Source organism: Leptosomus discolor, chromosome 3 (genome assembly GCF_034619465.1).
Source record: "Leptosomus discolor isolate bLepDis1 chromosome 3, bLepDis1.hap2, whole genome shotgun sequence".
Lineage (NCBI taxonomy): Eukaryota > Metazoa > Chordata > Aves > Leptosomiformes > Leptosomidae > Leptosomus > Leptosomus discolor.
In genome coordinates, this window is record NC_141393.1 from 63,030,034 (window position 1) to 63,048,733 (window position 18,700).

Sequence of the window (18,700 nt, forward strand, 5' to 3'; positions counted from 1 at the left end):
TCACTCCGGCGTACCCACCTACTTGTAATGCCTATGACAACTTTCAGTGTTTTCTGAGATTCCTTTCTTCTTTTTTAAAAAGATAGCTTGTCTGTGAAACTATCAAGATTGTCTCTGTACCCCTCTCATCATTTACAGCTGAGTGGAGCTTGCTTAATATGACTCACAAAATTCTTTTTATCAGGAGATCACAAAGTAGCTAGCGTGGTTGCCATTTCTACAGCCTGGGAAAAAGTGTCAAAATTCATCTAGTTTTATGTTTATCATTAGAGGTAGATCCACATTGCTCAACACAGTTTTTTCATCTTGAAGATCCACCTTGAAGCTTGAAGATCAATCTAAATTTTGAATTCCAGCTTCCACAGAGATCAAGGAGAATCGGAGTTGTGGTCACATCCCCGAGTGTGTTATAGCCTTATAGTGGCATGCCTAAATTAAAACCAAACTGATTCAAAGAAGTTTCAACCATATTCTTGTAAAAGCTACAGGTGCAAACATCTCTTTTCAGAGCTAAGGGCTGCAACTTCAGTTTTATGATAGTAGTTTGATGAAAAATGTCTAAGATTAATCACTTGAAAGCCACCAAGCCATTAAATCACAGTCTAACTGGCTCTGTGTTCCCAACCTTTGGTCCACCAAGCTATAGTATACTGAAAATTGTCTGGACATGGGAGGCACAATGGAGGGAGTCGGTTGTATTAACCAACCAATAACAGAGCGTGTTCTTTATTTACTACATGAACACATTAACACTCATCCAGTAAGTGCATGTGCTAAGGCTGTTACTGATCTGTTCTTCAGCTGATATAAGGGTAGGCAGCTTCCCTAAAGATTTCAAGGGAACTTTCATAAGATTTTTTTTATGGAGTCAAACTCTTTGAGATCCATAGCCAAAGGATGCACAGCAAAAAGCTGTCAACGCACAAGAGATTTACGAGAGAAATTCTGACTATGTGTGAAGGGGACTAGGGGATGACAATGAGAGTGGTGCAACACTGACAGCTTTCCAGAGAGGACGCACAACCTCCATCCTTGGAAACAATCAAAATTCAATTGGACAACTGGACTGAAATCCAGGAAATTCCGTTTAAACAGAAGAAAAGGCTTACTGTGAGGGTGCTCAAGCACTGGAACAGGTTTCCAGGGAGGTTGTGGAACCTCCATCCTTAGAGACTGGACAATATTCGAGACCTGATTGGACATGGTCCCCAGAGACCTGCTTTAGGAGATGCTGCTTTATGTAGGGGCATTGGACTGGACAATCTTCAGAGCTCCCTTCCAGCCTCAAAGGTTCTGTGGTTCTGTGTTATCCACGGAGTCTGGCTATGGCTGCCTGGGATGCTGTTCATCCCCAGGATTGCCTTTATTCGGGAGTTCTCTCACTCCTGCCAGCTCCCACCTTCTCCCTTGCCACATGCTCAGAACTCACATGTCTCTGGAGCACCATCACAGAAACCAAAGACAAGCACCAGTGTTTGTGGGGCTTGTTTGTGATCTAATTCAAAGACAATGCTCACTCCTTACCCCATTCACATCAGAATTGCATCTGTTCCTGCCTGGTATGCTCCCAGGATACTTGTAGCTTCTGGAAAATACTATCGGGCACAGATGGCAAACATTCCCCACCATTTGTACTCAGAGAGGTGCCAAAGAATAATTTCATAGGAACACAGCAATCCTCACCTTCTGCAGCCTGTTTTCAACAGAAGGGCTTAGTCCTTGCAGTACTTAGGTGCCTCCTATAATGTGCTGGACCTGTCGAAGCCCTTGGGTTCTGAAGAGACAGAACTGGCCCTGCAGTGCTGCTTCCAGGGGAGGCTTACAGCTGATACCATAGCGAAATGGTTAAAACTAATGGGAAATAGACACACTTGAATACATCAGGGAATGGACTTTACACAGAAAATGTATTCAGGCAGTCACATGGAAAAACTGTATTTCAATTTAAATTGTGTAAAGAAATAATCCCTGTACACTAATGTTGCTTGGTAACACGTTTTCATTCTCTCAGTACTTGAGAATGACACGGATTTAAATGACTGGCCCCATTGTTGCGTGTGTGAAATGATTTGGTGGTCTCGGCTTAGACAGCAGTTGACAGAAATGTGCATCATCGCAACTATCACTAATTGGCATCACCAGTGGAAGTCTCAGTGGGGAGGCACAGGTATAAATAGTGTAGCACAGAAGCTGGCCAGTTCCCTTTCTTTGTCATTTCTTCTGATTGCCAGGGAGGTGCTTCCCAGCTGCTCACTGTACTGTGGGTGATTAACGGGCCAGCATCTTTCATCATGATTAAACTCAAAAAACACTCAAAAATCATTCATCAAAATGATTTGAAGAGCTACACAAATAATCCATGGTTATAATAATCACCATAATCTGTGATTCTGTTATTCAGATGGTACAAGCCTCTTAGCGTGCCTAAAGGCTCCCTTGTGCTTCAAAAATATAAGCAGCCCTCAGGCTTCGATATGTAATCCAAAGTGGTTTCATTCAGGCTTCTATTTTGACAGTTACTCAGAAAGCCAATGTTTGGTCATTCATAGCTGTCCAGGAAAACATTGGCATCCTGAAAGACAAAAAAAAAGTGGAAATTTGAAAGGAAACACTTAGGGTTATTTATTGAAGCCAAAGGGCTATTCTAAAATATAAAGAAATCTTTACACACTGAGGGAATTATGCTTGAGAATTTACCTTCATACATTTACATTTAAAACGATCTTAAGGATTTTATTATTTTTTTTTTTACTTCTAAAAACTCTGATATGTTTACTGCTCTTTATTCATAATGGTTAAAAGAAAATTAAAGGTTATTCTGACAAAATCCAGACAGTAATTTTTATGCCTCTTATTTCATAAATCAGTCTTTTTACTGGCAAACAGATTTTCAGGCTTATTTATAAAGCATCAGTGACATTCAGTGTTCAGTTAAAGTACTGTAAGTTAATCACTTTTACATGTTGTACACAGTTCTTCACCTTTATAGCTTGCTCATTTGGGGCTTTTTGCTTTTTTTTTAAACTGGTGCTATAAGGTTTAGGAATCTTGTTTTACTAGCTGATCACATATACAGAGAGAGAGTTTCTAATTGGAATTTTACATTTGTTTCCTTCTAGGCTGTTGATATTCTTTTGCAGCATGGAGCTTATGTGAATGTTCAGGATGCAGTTTTTTTCACCCCGTTGCATATTGCTGCATACTATGGCCATGAACAGGTAACTAAATGGGGGAATTTCAGAAAGCTGAGAAGTGGAACACCGAGGCAACTATAGGTTTAGTCTTAGATATTTTTGCTTTACATTCCAGAGGGTCCTACCAAGAAAAGGCCTCATATACTGAAGTTACATGTCTAAGTCAGCCTCTGGTTGCTCTAAGAGTCTGAATATCAACAGGAAATTTCTGCACTTTAGTCCTCTGTGCTAAACCCCAGCAAATATTGGTGTCTTCCCCTCTAGACCACTTGAAACAAATGATTGTCTAGCTAGCTTTGATAACCTATAAACACACGTGGACCCAGAGGCATATTTCATTTGGTGTTTATTTACCCTGCATTTCAGAGACTGCATAAGGAATGTGAGTATATTTTCTTAAACCTCTCTGAGGAGGTAAACATCTCTTCCCAGGAATAATTCAATGGCAATTCTGTTGGTTTTCCTTGGAATTCACAAACTAAATTGTAGCCACTTTTAAGTTAACAGAAAAAATTGTCATTTAGAGAGCAGGATTTTCCATGAGGTATTGTGCACATGACATGTCCAGACTGTCCTTGCTTCATTCACACAGCTCACGGACTTATTGAAACATAATCTGAATTTCTGACCAAAGCTGGCATTGAACCTCCCAATTCTCTTTCTTTTACTATATATGGCTAATCTAGCAGACCAGTCATTTGCCCTGAATAGCCCTTTTAGCTCTGGCATTTGTGGGCTTTGAGGGCATTTGCTTTATGCTGCGGACTGGTCAGTTAAATGCATGTGTCTTGTGTCTAGCATGTCTGGCCACACTGTCCTGGTTTCCCTGATACAGACCCTTGGGCCAGTCTGTCTCACGGCCGTTAAGAGGTGGCAAGCTGGCTGGCTGCTTGGCAGGGACGGGCCAAAGTCGGGGCAGTGGCCCACGCTGGTCACAGCTGCATCCCGTCCCATCAACCGCACACTCAGGGTAAAAGGGGAAGTTTGCTAAAGGCAGGGCGGTTCCTCCACTCCCTGCCACTCCTCTGGCTCCTCAGGACTGAGGTCATGTTGGCTGTGAGTGCCGTACGTTCATTGGGCTGCGTATACTTTGTGTGGTTTTCTGTTGGCACTAGTGCTTTTTCATTGAATCTGCTCTCACTTCAACCTATGGGTCTGCTCTTCTTTTCCTGGCTCCCCTTCTCGGCTGGAGAGGGGTCATCAGGTGACAGAGCAACTGATATTGTTTAGCATTGGATATAGGCTAAACGTAGACACATCTTTAACATTTTAGAGAATGAATGAGCACTTGCTTTCGAGAATTTTAATATTTTTATAGATATGTAACTTAAAAATTTGTTTTCTATTGAATCTTCTCTCCCTGTCTTAACTTTAAAGAGATGCCCACATATAGAATTACCCAATGCAATATTCTACCTGATTTTTGTCAAAAAACTTATTTTCATGTGATATTTTAATTAGCCTCAATGAAATGTTTAGGTTACCCACCTCTTACTGAAGTTCGGAGCTGATGTGAATGCCAGTGGTGAAGTTGGAGACAGACCTCTCCATTTGGCTTCTGCCAAAGGCTTTCTCAACATTACAAAGCTCTTGATGGAAGAGGGAAGCAAAGCTGATGGTAAGAAAAGATGTTTTAAAAAATCAACTTTAACACTGTATTTTATAGGCAGAGTCAGGTCTTGAATCTTGAATTTAGCTTCCTAACATGTACTCTGTGTGTATTCGTGTACGGCCTTTGGGCAGCTGAAACAAAAAATAGCAGTTGGCGAGTTTTCCTCACTTCTTGAGTATGCTTAGTTTGTCATCTCATGTGCATTCTGTTTTCATTAATAAGTTAGAGGTGAAAAACCAAAATTAAGATTAACATACAGAGGTAGGTTGCTATTGAGACTTTCATCCAGAAAACACCTAACCATATGGTATGTATCTCCAATCAAAATTACTTAAATGCATAGTGAACTCCTAGAGAGTGAGATACAGATGAAGGATTTTAACTCAAAATTATACAGCAAGCAATTTAAAATAATTCAGATGAGAAATTTAAATGGTTCAGAAACCGTTCCACAGAAAATGGAATCTTTTTAGCACATGCTTTATTATGCTTCACAAGCTTCATACGCTTCCTTGCGGGACATTTTCCATAAGAGAAAGTGTGTGTGTGTGAGAGATGTAATGGGCAGGACAGATACAAAAGTCTACTAGTGTGCGTTTGGTATTCTGTGAGAGTTAGGATTCTGCACATTCTTTTTACGGTTGATCTCACGCTGATGCCAGTAAGAAAATGACATTACAGTTCAGCGCCGCATAGTTTGCTTGTGCCACAATTTAAAATATTTTCCATTGTAATTAACATTAGCATGCAACTAGTAGTACTGCTGAACTCTTACGCTTGTTCTTTTGTTCCCTCTCCTCATGCTGTCTCAGTAATGTAGAAGGCACAAAACATACCACACTCCAGCCTTTTCCACCACTGACACTTGCAACATAGGCATGTGCATACACACTTGTGGCCACATCCTACAAAGCCTTATAAATGTTAAAACTTAGAAGTCAAATTTTATGCGTATTATAATTATTAATGCAGACATTCTTAAATACTAAACAACATTAAATTATTTGGAAATTAATTGCTTATCCTCAAGAGAAAGAAAAGTTTTTTGAAAAGGGAGAGTACGTTACTTGCAGAAGTATTGCTTTTTAATACGTCTTTGAACTACATCACTACTCTTGTTAACTTACATCCAAAACATACAAGATAAAATCTTGGTCCCCTTGAAGTCTACAGCAAAACCTCCATTAATTTCAGTGGGGTTAGGATTTTGCCTAGGGATATCATGATTTGACCTTGGAAAAGCAGAACTGGAAAAACAAGAAACAAACAAATAAGCAAAGAGAGCACTTGCTGCAGGAATTCTCTATGATATAGAAAGAACAAGAAGTTATCAAAGTTCTTCGGTGGCTGCTTATCGATCAAGTGCCCCGTTTAACGTCTGGTTCCAGGCTAGGCACAGAGCTGTTTGTGAACTACGAACAACAGAGCATAACCAGGGAAGGTTAAACAGCTATGCTATATAGCCACATGTGAGAGGCATGTTAAACTGCCAGGTTCAGCACCTCATCTCACCTGATCCAGTCCCCAAGGACAGCTCTTAGGTGACTTCAGGAGAGAACAGTTGAGTGGCCGTTTTGCACAGGTTCTGTGTTCTCAAGCCTACAGACTTCAGCTCTTCCTCTGTAAAGTGCTGCCATTCCTGATCCCTTGGAAAAACAGGGACAAAAGCACATGAGGCTGCTCCCTTGCTCAGGACGCTCCGTAGTGCCAAAAGCAGCATCATTCATGTACCCCTGTTCCTGCTCTGCTAGTGGCACGAAGGCTGCGTGTTTCCCTAATTTCCTCTTCTTTGCTAGATTTTACTAGTATAAATTTACCATATTCTCTGTGAGTCTTGCCTACAGTACATACATCCTACTCGTGCATTAATAATATGTGGAGGGAAACAGTATGACTTGGATTTGTAAGTACTTTTTTCAGTAGTGAGCTCTTGATGTGTTAGTCTCTGCGTGTGCACTGAACTGATATAATTATAATAGAGGGAGGGAAAAGAAGAAATGTTCACTCACCATAACAAGGCAGTGGGAAGTTCACTATCGGTTAGTTTATTCTGAAAGGAAAAGAATCTGGGACACTGTTTCGGATTCTTTAAAATCAGAATCTTCAGCACTGGAAAAAGGAGACTGGAAGTGGGAAGTCTTTTACAGAAAGTAGCACACTTTGAAACTTGGTATAAATACAGCAGCAGAGGCACAGCTCTTAAGTGCCTGTGAATGAAAGTAATTGGTGAAACAACCTGAAGAAATTTTTGCAGTATTCCGTGCAGACCAGTAATTGGTGTCATAAACTTGAACCATTTCTTTTGACATAACCTGACTGACGCGTTGATCAGCTCTGAAGCCATGACAACTAAAGAAAAACACTGACCACTGAATTGGATTGAAAAGGTCAAAATACTGCTGAAATATAGCAACATTTGCAGTCCAACAATAGCTAATATTCTTCTTCAACCCAACCACAATATGTAAGAAAAACATATAAATGTACTGTATATATAATCACAAATGTTCTTGTTTTATATATGCATATATATAAACGCAGTATGTTACAAATACAGTCGGTTCTCCAGATGCTAATCTCATAATTTGTTTTAACATTAACACTGTAGGGAAGGACTAAGTAAACTACGTGTATCTTCAGAAATGACATAAGGTCTTTCAAGCCCATTTTCTGATGCATTGAATTCCTTTAAGCTCCAAATTCATTTTGAGATCATTAATATATCTCAAAGACTAGCATGTCATTACAAGCTGCTATCACTTAAAGTGCCTTAACTATCTTGAGATTTTTACAGACTGATTTAGCATGGATTTTCTCTTTTTTTTTTTAACAACTTCTATTTCCTTCTTTCTTTTTTCACACCTTTGAAACTCCTAGAGCATTTTTGCATTACTGAGTCAATCTGATTGCTACCAACTTGCACATTTATTCTGTCAGGAAATTCAGTTTTATAATTTTAGAATATCCAAATGGTAGAATGTAGCAACAATAGGGGTACAAAGCATCATTTCATAATTTTTATTCATTCTCGTAATCTGGTATATTTTTTTTCTAGGATAATTGTAATAAACAAAACGAAGAGAAGGGTTTTTTCTTACAGCACAGTGGAAAAGGAAGTTCATTACAATGAGAAACCACCAGTACTCCCAAATAGCCATTCTCTTTTCTCATTTCATCAGACTGAACTCCTTTTGTCTCCTTCTTGTGGCTTCACTATACTCATGTCCACACCCGACATTTCTCTATATAGTTTCTAAGAATGTCTATTCAGCAACACACGTTAGATCCAGATGACTCGTTGGTTTTAGCAGTTGCCTGGTTATGGTCTTGACCTTGAGAGGTGTGTTGTCAAGCTGCTGAGCCCTTTAGGCAATCAGATGGGTACATATTTGGGCCTCAGGAGGGCTGACTTCTGAACCAAAGTATGAGTCATCTCATTATTTGTTGTTTCTCAGTCTCACGTGCCACTTATATGAAGGAAGGTAAACTTGATTATTGAAAATAAGGAACTGTGGGTTTTGCCTGGAGTTGTGTTACCAGCTGGCCTGATTGTATGGCTACACTTCTGCTGGTGTCCCAGCACTCCAGCAGAAAAAGGAATGGGCGAGTGAAAGGTGTGGGTTTTTTTAAAAAGTAATGATAATTTAGAATTGTCAGTATGTTCCGCTCTTTATGTTCCATTTCTTTGAATTCAGGGAGGACCTGGAAATAATTGCTTCTCAAATATTTGAATGTAGAAGTAGGACTTCGAATGTAGATGTTTGCATGACTTCAAAAACTGTTCCTTTCAAAAGGAAAGAAAAAAAAAATCGTATTTTAAAAACTCCTTTATAGCCTGATGGGGTAGCTAAGAAACAGAACATCTACAAATGTAGAAAACTAGTTGGTGGCCAGGAAACAAACATTTCCTTTGCTTCACATAAGCTAAATGCTATTTTTATTTTCTTCAAACTGATGATCCTGGAGGCTTCTTTCAGGGACCGTGTGATATAAAATATATTCTTTGTCTTTATAATTCCTATGGTCTTTTAATAAAATTTGTCTGCTTTCAGGACTACTTCACTTCCTTTCCTAAGAGCAACAACAAAGTATGTTTCTTCATAGTATTTGTAATTAATAACTGTGTTCCATGCAGTTGGAATAACTCAGTGGATTGCTTTCTTACGTATAGTAACTACGTGCCTTACTTTTGCTTCACATTGTAATATACTGACAGGAATTGCTCTTTCTAAGGATCGTTCATCACTTGTGATTCATTCATAGAATGCTGCATGAAAACATTCAGTATATCTGCTACTAGAAGACAGCATTTATACCCTAAGCCCAAAAAATTATCTTGACGGTGTACAGATGGCACTGAGTAATGTAGTTTTGATACATGAAAGCTCACAGAAATTTCAATTTTAAAGAAATAGGACCATAAATATTTGAGCAGGAGGTTTCAAAACATATAGGTGCAACACATAAAGCATTACTAAATATCCAAAACAAGCGATGTTAAGTATAAAATGCTTTCTTTGATCTCTTTCTGGGTTGAATGGCAGTGAATGCTCAGGACAATGAAGATCATGTTCCTCTGCACTTCTGCTGTCGATTTGGACACCATGAAATTGTAAAGTTCTTGCTGCAGAGCACCTTCGAAGTTCAGCCGCACGTGGTGAATATCTACGGAGACACACCGTTACATCTGTGAGTCACATGGAGAAGCTCTGTTTTATGTGGTTTGGGCCTGATTACAAAGCTGATGTTAACAGCTCTTTACTGACTTCATCTTCAGTGCCTGTTACAATGGAAAGTTTGAAGTTGTCAAGGAAATAATTCAGCTCTCAGGAACAGAAAGTCTCACTAAAGAAAACATATTCAGTGAAACAGCTTTCCACAGGTGAGATGTTTAAAAAGCCATTATCAACAGAATTCCACTTTTGTATGCATGCAGTCCAACACCTGAAACTACAAATATCTCACCAATAGCCAGACTAGGAACAAAGAAAGCAAAGAGCTCAACATGAGTGTTAAGTTTGTATCTTGGGATCCAGGAGAGGACAAGTAAGAGGTAGAACCAGATAGTGAATAGGGAGAGAGAGAAAGGTAGGAAAGGCATCAGGTTCGTCAACACTGGGATGAATAGCAGTTTCTATTTCTGTCCAGTTTGGAAGCTGAGATTAGAGCCTGTTCTGCCTAGAAACCTTCTGGAGTCTAGATATTCTCAATCAGAAATGAGGTGGCAGAACACATTTCGGTCGTGATGCTATAAGTTTGTAATGTGTTATTTAAGAGGCACTTTGCAAAATAGACTGTATTAATTTTATATAGCTGTGCAAAATTATTTATACAATAACTAGAATGTTTCTGAAACAATAAAAATTAACATGCTTTGGTGGACTAATCATGCCTTTGCACATTTCTTTATTCTCTTACGTTATTTTTATCTCTGGGTAATTCTTTTTAAATTTTTGGCTACCCAAAGTATTTGTCCTTTTATGGACTATAGCATCCACTTTTCCCTTTGGTTTTGCAGTGCTTGCACCTATGGAAAGAACATAGAACTTGTAAAATTTCTTCTTGACCAGAATGTTGTAAGCATCAATCATCAGGGAAGAGATGGACACACAGGTAGCGTCATCATCCTTATTGTGTACGAATGTGTATACCAGCACCAGAAAACTTGAAAGCCATTCACAATCAAGATTTCCAGGGTAATTCCGAGGGTAATTTGATGATCAGCATCCAGTTACCTTTCGGACAGATTTCAACTTTTTTAAAATATGTTTGCAGGCAGGCATAGAAGTGATAAAACTTCAGTGAGGATGTGTCAGGCTTGTTAACTTGCATATGAGTAACAAAACCTGATGTAAACTGATTCTCCCATAGTTAGGCTTCTAAGTAGTTTTCAGAATTGGGCCCAAGTATTGTTCTGCTAGCAACTAGGCGTATAGGACTCAGTGTGAGAAGAGCTGCACACCTCCATTTCCCTACTACAGGCAACAAAGAAAAGAGCTTTCTTTGTTTCTACTTGCTTTTCCTCATGTACGAAGCTGTTAAATGTGACTTGCAGGTGGTAGAGTAAATGCTGACGTGTTGTGTGGCAGGCAATAGACTGGTTCTTGCCACATTCATATTTTATTTTCACCTATTGCCTCAGGTGTTTTTTTGATAATATATTCCTTTACTGAGGAAATCAGTTTGCTGCAAGTCCTATTATGATGTTCTGACAGTTGTGCTTACCATGCTTCTCTGGTGTTCTAGGATTGCACTGTGCTTGCTACCACGGTCATATTCGACTTGTACAGTTTTTACTGGATAATGGAGCCGATATGAATCTTGTAGCTTGTGATCCCAGCAGGTCCAGTGGAGAAAAGGATGAGCAGACCTGCTTGATGTGGGCTTATGAGAAAGGTATTTCAATTTTCTAGTTTCTGCTACAAAATCCATAGGAAAAGCACAGGAAGGAGAGAATAGCACAGGAAGGAGATAACACTACAAAATAAACCCTCAGTCCCTGTAGACTAAGAGCTCTTACCATCTGCTTTCCAGCTGCTGACACGAAAGGTTGTAAAAACCAGCCCTTTTATTTATCTTCTCAGATACTCTGTTAAACATCAGTTTAATGCAACACAAACTCAAGGACAGGAGTATTTATGTGCTGCTAAAACAGAAAACATACAGCCTGTTCAGAAATGACTATTTCTCCCTCTGGAATGTGCATGAGTTTTAATGTTATTACTGAAGGAGGCATTTCAAGGAGTGATGAATTGGAGTCAGTAATCTTAAATTCTTGCAAATGTGGCTCAAAGTAAGGCATTTTCCGTGGTTCCTGTTATACTGTCCTACATGTACAGCAACGTGTCAATTTTCTGTCCCATTTTTGACTCCGTGACTCCTGGGACATCCCCCCCACTACAAAAGCATTGCAGGACTATTTCTAACGAGAATGACTGCAATATAGCAGAACTATGGATTTCAAAGGCCTTTCAAAAAACAGATATTGTCAAAATACTCTGTATGTAATTACTGAGGGAAAACTCATCTTTGAAAGGTGTAGAAAAGAATTTTGAATATTGCCAAGCAGAACTTTGTGCATCAAACATCTGAGAGCGAGCACGCTGTGCATACACTGCTCTCTTCTGGCTCCTTGAAGAGGAGAATGAGTACAGCAACTGTCTACAGCAACAGGGCGTACAAATTTTGTCCTGTTTAGGACATCAAAACTGAAATATGTTCAGGCACTGGTTTTCCTCAAAAGGCATATTGAAGACTATTGTCAACTTCCATTTTAGGATTTCTGTAGCAGGGTTTTTTCTATTGCCATATATCACATTTTAGGATTAGGTGGACTTGTGAAAATAACATGCTTCTTTTTATTGGCAGGTTTTTCCCTATACTTCTGTACTTAAGAATCATAGTATGTTTCAGATTAGTGCCGCCCTATCTTTGTTTACATGTTTTATAAGCACACTGTACATTTTGTTAAAAATCCCCTGGTTTTGTACAAATCAAAAAAAAAAAAAATGCTATCAAGTTTACCTGCAAATCTTTATATTTCCTCTTTCTTTCTTAGGTCATGATGCCATTGTTACCCTTCTGAAGCATTATAAGAGACCTCAAGATGATTCCCCCTGTAATGAATACTCACAACCCGGAGGAGGTATGGTCTGAGAAATCACCTTATTATCTAACTGAGGGGTCTGATCCAAAGACCGCTGAAGTCTCTGGAAATGTTCCGCTGATGTCAGGGAGCTTTGGATCAGTTCTGTCTGGTACAAAGGAAATTAGTGTCATGAGAATCGCCATTCTCCAGGTACCCTCTATTTATGTCAAAAGTCTTCCTTTATCTCAAAATAGAGTTGTCACTTTGTATTACTCACTAGAAAGAAAAGCTAAAAGCTGCGAGGGGAAGATCGATCCCTAGTAATCATTACTCATACCTTCCTACGTCCTTAGACCTTGTTTAGCCATTCTCTTTGTGTTGTTTAGCTCTGACGTTCCTTTGATTGCTGACATTCGGTATATTTCTGTTCTGAGTCCCCTTCATAGTTTTTAATATCTTTGGATATCTAACTCCCCCTTGGGAAGAATTAATTGTCCTTTTTGCTACAAAGATTGTCATTTAGATGCCAATACAAATGACAAGTACCAGGAAGATCGTTAATGCAAGCAGTCAGATGAACAAAACATTTTGCAGCGCATGGAGAATGCTGCCCACAGAGAAGAGAGGGTGCCTGTTCCACACTGCACTTGGCCGGCTCACTTGCTCTGCTGAGGAACTGGGAGGAGCCCCACAGCCAGCTGCAGAGCAATCTGCTTCCTACGGAGTCTGACCGCTTCCAGGGCCGGGTGCAGCGTAGCTGAAGTGCCCGTGACTCTTCAGGGGACTACATTTATGCATGTTTTGGAAATCTGTTTCAGCAAGCAATTAACACACCCAGACAGATTTTTTAATGCTGATTGTTAACAGAACTCAGCTCCCATGCAAGCAGAAAAAAAGAGGAAATTTTTGGTGCATGGAGAAAGCTGAGGTCTTTTGGAAAAGGTAGTCAGTGAACTAGGAGCACAATATGTTCACGGCCCAGTTGTCAGAATTTGGGAACCTGCTCTCAGTTCCTTTGCAAAATATAGCTGATACCAAAGGCTACGTCAGCTGCCTTTAACACCAGCGAAAGCCAGTGTTGTTCTACAGCATTTAGTGAAGGTATATACGAATTGCTTTCAAGAACGCAGCCATATAGCATCACAATCCTACCCATTTGGGTGCTTATGTGTATTTTGACCCCATTATTATTCATTCTTTAAGCAATCACTGCTCCTTAATTTCTCAGTACAGATGCTTATACTGCCTTTGAATTCCACAAAATTCTTTCTGTTCTTCTGTTTCAGATGGTTCCTATGTGTCAGTTCCATCCCCTCTAGGAAAGATTAAAAGCATGACTAAAGGTATTTTCAATGGCAAGGGAAAACTTGAACTTTTATGGTCTTTTTACCCAAGGTGTTTGTCAGCCTAAACATGCTACACAAGATTCATTATTCCTGGAATTTTCATTGTTCAGAAATATAATGATGTGCATAAGCAGCAGCTGTATTTCCCTAGGATAATTTTAGGAAATGATATACTTAGCTTTGTTGCGCAGCTTTATGACAATTCCTGTATTGATCTTCTTTTCATTTACTTTAAAAAATATTTTTATTTCTTTGGAGAAAAGGATGTGGTTGTGAATTAGTACTAATGAAATACACACATATCCATGAATGCAAATACCATATTGAATTCCACTGTAAAATGCCTGGATTATCCTTACAAGAAAGATTCTGTCCAAAAATAATTTGTGTCAATCTGAAGCACACATAGATAAAACATTCAGGTGAATATTTATACTTTAGCATATTTCATTTTTTGTTTTCAATTTTAATTTTGCTTTCAATTTTCCACTTCAAATATTCACTCTTGATATAATCAAATCACCACATCCTTCACATAGCAGCACTGAAATGTTCTGGTTAGAAATATTCTGGTAAACTTCATAGTAATAAACCAAAAAGATCAACAAGGTAGAGATGTTTGCTAGCTAAATTAAGTTGCAAAATTTAGATTCCACATGTCACTAAAGAGTTGCTCAGATCTGGAATAACATCCCCTGCACTAGTAATGAGCGCTGGCTATACAGAAAAAAGGAACTAATTCTCCTCCCAAAGACTTTTGCACAGCCACCACATGATCCAGGCAGCATACGCTTATGGGACAGTGCTCATCAGTGGTAAGATTTTAAAGCCAAGAAAGCCCAAGGCACCTGTAGCATTCAAGTGTTTGTTATTGGGTTTTGCTGTGTTTGCTGAAAAAAAGGGGAATAGGATTAGCAGTCAACCAGTTTACAGGAGGAAAATCAGCTTTTACAGCGTGACGGTTTTGTGAAGTTAAATGCTTGCATTCTGGCCTTCCCCATGACCCTGCATTTTACAAATAGGAGAAGTGTTTTCTTTTGCAGAAAAGGCAGATGTTCTCCTCCTTCGTGCTGGTTTGCCATCGCATTTCCATCTTCAGCTCTCCGAAATAGAGTTCCATGAGATTATCGGCTCAGGTACCAGAAATAAGAATGAATGTGTTTTAAATGTCTGATGTTCATATTAAATACCGGTTTGCTTATTTATTCTAACCCATTTTAGGGTCTTTTGGAAAAGTATATAAGGGACGATGCAGAAATAAAATCGTTGCAATCAAACGGTAAGTTCATCAGACTTTTCTGTCTTCTTTGGTTAATGACCTAGTGTGAAGCATTAAAAAAAAAAAAAGGCAACTTTTTTTTTTCCCCTTACTGTTTCCTCTCGTGTAAATTCTAAGCTATCGAGCCAATACCTACTGCTCCAAATCCGATGTGGACATGTTCTGCCGTGAAGTTTCCATTCTCTGCCGACTGAATCATCCGTGCGTCATCCAGTTTGTGGGAGCGTGCTTAGATGACCCAAGCCAGTTTGCTATAGTCACTCAGTATATTTCTGGAGGATCGCTCTTCTCCCTGCTTCATGAACAGAAGAGGTATTACGTTTTTTCTCTGCTTGGGCTTGTGGTGCAGAATTTGGAAAACTAGTAAATGTACTGGTGTAAATGTTAATTTCAGTGTAAAACAACAGAGAAAGGAGCACTCCAGAAAAATTTTAGCTTTGGTTCAGATTATTGGGTGTACAAGGGAAATTAATAAGTAATGACAAAATTGTTATTGTTATTATTTTATATTATAGACATTTATATTACCTACATTAACATTATTTTGTGTTTAAAACAATTTTAAAGCTTCCGTGATTTACAGGTAAGAATAATTTACAGGTAATTTTTATCTGTTTATTAACTTTGAGTAATTTTTTTTCTTCCAAAATCTAGAACTCTTGATCTGCAATCTAAATTAATCATTGCTGTAGATGTTGCCAAAGGCATGGAGTACCTCCACAATCTCACACAACCAATCATACACCGTGATTTGAACAGGTAAGCTTCTTTCTTTATCCTAGAAATTTAGGGAGTATTAAGCCTGAAAGCAACAGCAGCAGTCTGAAGTCTCACTGTGCTCGCAGACTCTTGTAGCTGCCAGTCTCTCACTAACACTGACGGAGCCTGGCGGAAGGTCTGCTTGCACCAGCTGGGCTGGGGCATCGCAGCACGATGCCTTCCCGTTCACTGGAGGCTTTCGTACAGTTGAGTTGCATGGCTGAACAGACGGCAGTCAACGTCGTGCTTATAATCATTTCACTGACAGGTATCTTAGCTGAAATTACAAAACACCCCCTATTTGCCTACGTCCCTCCTGCAGGACAGCCTTTTTACAATTTATGCTATCTAGTATATTTGCCCAGTGTAATTTTTTTTTATCCAAACCATTAATTAATTCATTTCATCTACATTTGCCCCTCTAAGAATTAAGTGCCTGATGTAAGTGAGGCACTAGTGCCCCTAAGGTCAATTCAGAAATGGGAAAGACCTCTAGAAGGTAATCCCTCCCGTTTGCTTCAGGTGCCAGGCTGGGAAAGGGAGGAGCCTGGGGTGAGCCTGTGCTTGTTACGGGAGGGGAGCAGCCGTCCAGTTTAGCATTAAGCACTAATGCTGGCACTCGCAGAGCTGGGGTAGGTAAATCCCAGCCCAGCAGTCAGCTGGCAGTGCCCCTGGCAAAGAAGTAGGTGACAGTCTACGTGAGTCGGGTATCCAGGTTTCCCTCTGGAAATGAAACTGAATTGAGAAAAACTCAGAGGTTTTATACAAACTTCTACGAGTTGCATTTGCTGAACTGTAATTGTCACTGAAGGATGCAACTGTTGAAACCAGGATTTTCTGTAGTCTGGTCCACCAGTGTTCAACCTTGGTTAGAAGCAGGAAGCATCTTCTCTACTGAGCAGAATTTTTTTGTCATGACTACATCAGAAATCACTCAGACTAGCCATTCTGCACTAACTTCTGCTTTGGAAGTGGGCTAACCAAAATTACCTATAGATTTATTTAAAGAAGAGCAACCAGGTGAGAAAGCTAGTGCTGAATAGCTGTTGCACTCTTTAGCCACAACAGTTTGCTTGGAAACAGCTTCTTCGTATGTATGAGCATTGTGGCCAGAAAGCGTCTACAGAAAAAAAATTTTTAAAAGTAGGATGAAGTAAGTTACAAAATGGGTTTTCTTCAGTGTCAGACAAACACCTCTTCATCTTCCACTAGCTTAACTACTTGTTTAAAAAAAAAAATACGGAAATGTATTGGTTATCTCAAGTGACTGGTCCTATAGAGTTGTGGTGATATAATAAATAATGTTCTCCTGCATCTTGCTGTAAGTTTTCATCTTTGAGTCGCACTGGCAGCTGCAGTGGAAGATTCCTTGTGAAAGACACTCATCCTTTTGGAAAAGGAGCTGGTTTTTTCCCTTTGCTGAGCAAAGAAGTAAACTGATTGTGAGACTATGCCCAGTTCAGGGTTCTGGTACGAAATTCTGAAAAAAAATGAGAGGCAGCAGCAATTTTCTGGACATTGTTGCTGGCATCTCCCAGAGAACAGCATGGCTTGTGCACGGGAGAGGTCCTGTGTTCTTGCTCCAAGGGTACCTGTGCTGACAGCTCTGCAAAGGACACCTATGAAGGGAGTGGCTTCAAATGTAGCATTTGTCCTTTATAACGGGAGGTTTCTGGGGATTCGAAGCGTTAACAGGGAGACAGTGTGTGTGTGCATGAGACCAATCACAGGGGTGCAAGCTGAAGCCCCTTGAACTCGGTGGCCTGTCTCCAGCAGTGGCCCATGGTGACAAATTTGAGAGCCAGGCATGTATATAATGTCTTGAATTCTCCCTCCTTACCCAAGAACTTTGGGTTCAAAAGGGTACTTTCAAAAATGAGTACCTGCTCTTGAAGTCATTTTTTAAATGAAAGAATAACTGTTTGTGGTTACAAAGGAAAAAATATACTCGCAGACTGAAGAAAATCAGATCTCTAATGCAAAAGAAACTGCACATTTCTTTATTTTAGTCTGAAAAATGCAGTCTACAAACCATATCACTTCAAACCAGTTTTCTGGGATTTATGTGCCCTGGGTTAGCAATATTGACACAAATTCTGCTTTATACTCTGACCGCAAATTTTAGCACTTTGCTTTATCCGTCTACTCCAATGTATGAGTGCATCCATCTGCTCATGCTAGAACCGCTGCGAGCACATAAAAATGGCTACTGCCAACCACTGACAATTACATATCCAATTACTTTAAATGTGCAGATATGGTGTTTCTGTATGGATATGATAAATGTATGATGTTTAGAAGGATATTGCTGATGCATTGTGTCCATTTGTGTATATTGACTATATGGAGTCTTAATCCAAGTATATTAATATAGGCCATATTCTGCAATTTTCCTGTTGCAGAGCTACATAAAATGTGTGTGAAAGAGTACTTTAAATGCACTTTGGATTGACTAAATTCTCTCAAAACCCATATCACTTAGCAAAATTCTTTTAGCCTAAGAAAGCCCAAAATGCTTCATTTTGACATTTTAAATTATTTTTTCTGTTCTTCATGGGTTTTTAATTTTTTAATTCTAATTCAAATTCCAGGTTTTAAAAATATGCTTATCAAATAAATCTCAAAAAAAAATGAAAATGTGAATGTTTCATCTTCATATGAACAAGTAAAATTTTGTTGACAAGAAACGTCCATTCCCCACTTCCAAGTCAATAACGCTGAAATCCGTAAGATGTTCTGAGCCAATGCAAATTGAAACAGTCCATAAAAACCACTTGTTCAAACAGCTCTATTCATCAGCAGGAGACATTAGGAACTCAAGCGCAGTGCAAATTCCCTTCTAGTCCATTTTGAGCGAATTACGACCCATTAGCGAGCGATTTGCTTGCAAAGCTTTGCAGCGACCCGGGAGGCACGGAGGGA

The 18,700-nt window shown here is 39.4% G+C and overlaps 1 protein-coding gene across 1 annotated transcript in view; it reads left to right on the forward strand.

Moving 5' to 3' along the window:
- TNNI3K (TNNI3 interacting kinase) overlaps nt 1–18,700 on the forward strand; it is a 72,893-nt gene that overhangs the window by 15,565 nt on the left and 38,628 nt on the right. Inside the window, exons 6-17 of the mRNA XM_086462313.1 lie at nt 3,120–3,218; nt 4,674–4,812; nt 9,351–9,495; nt 9,584–9,688; nt 10,325–10,419; nt 11,053–11,202; nt 12,365–12,451; nt 13,681–13,737; nt 14,784–14,876; nt 14,962–15,019; nt 15,137–15,331; nt 15,674–15,778. Coding sequence (XP_086318439.1) covers nt 3,120–3,218; nt 4,674–4,812; nt 9,351–9,495; nt 9,584–9,688; nt 10,325–10,419; nt 11,053–11,202; nt 12,365–12,451; nt 13,681–13,737; nt 14,784–14,876; nt 14,962–15,019; nt 15,137–15,331; nt 15,674–15,778 — 1,328 coding nt within the window. The remainder of the gene's footprint in view (nt 1–3,119; nt 3,219–4,673; nt 4,813–9,350; nt 9,496–9,583; nt 9,689–10,324; nt 10,420–11,052; nt 11,203–12,364; nt 12,452–13,680; nt 13,738–14,783; nt 14,877–14,961; nt 15,020–15,136; nt 15,332–15,673; nt 15,779–18,700) is intronic.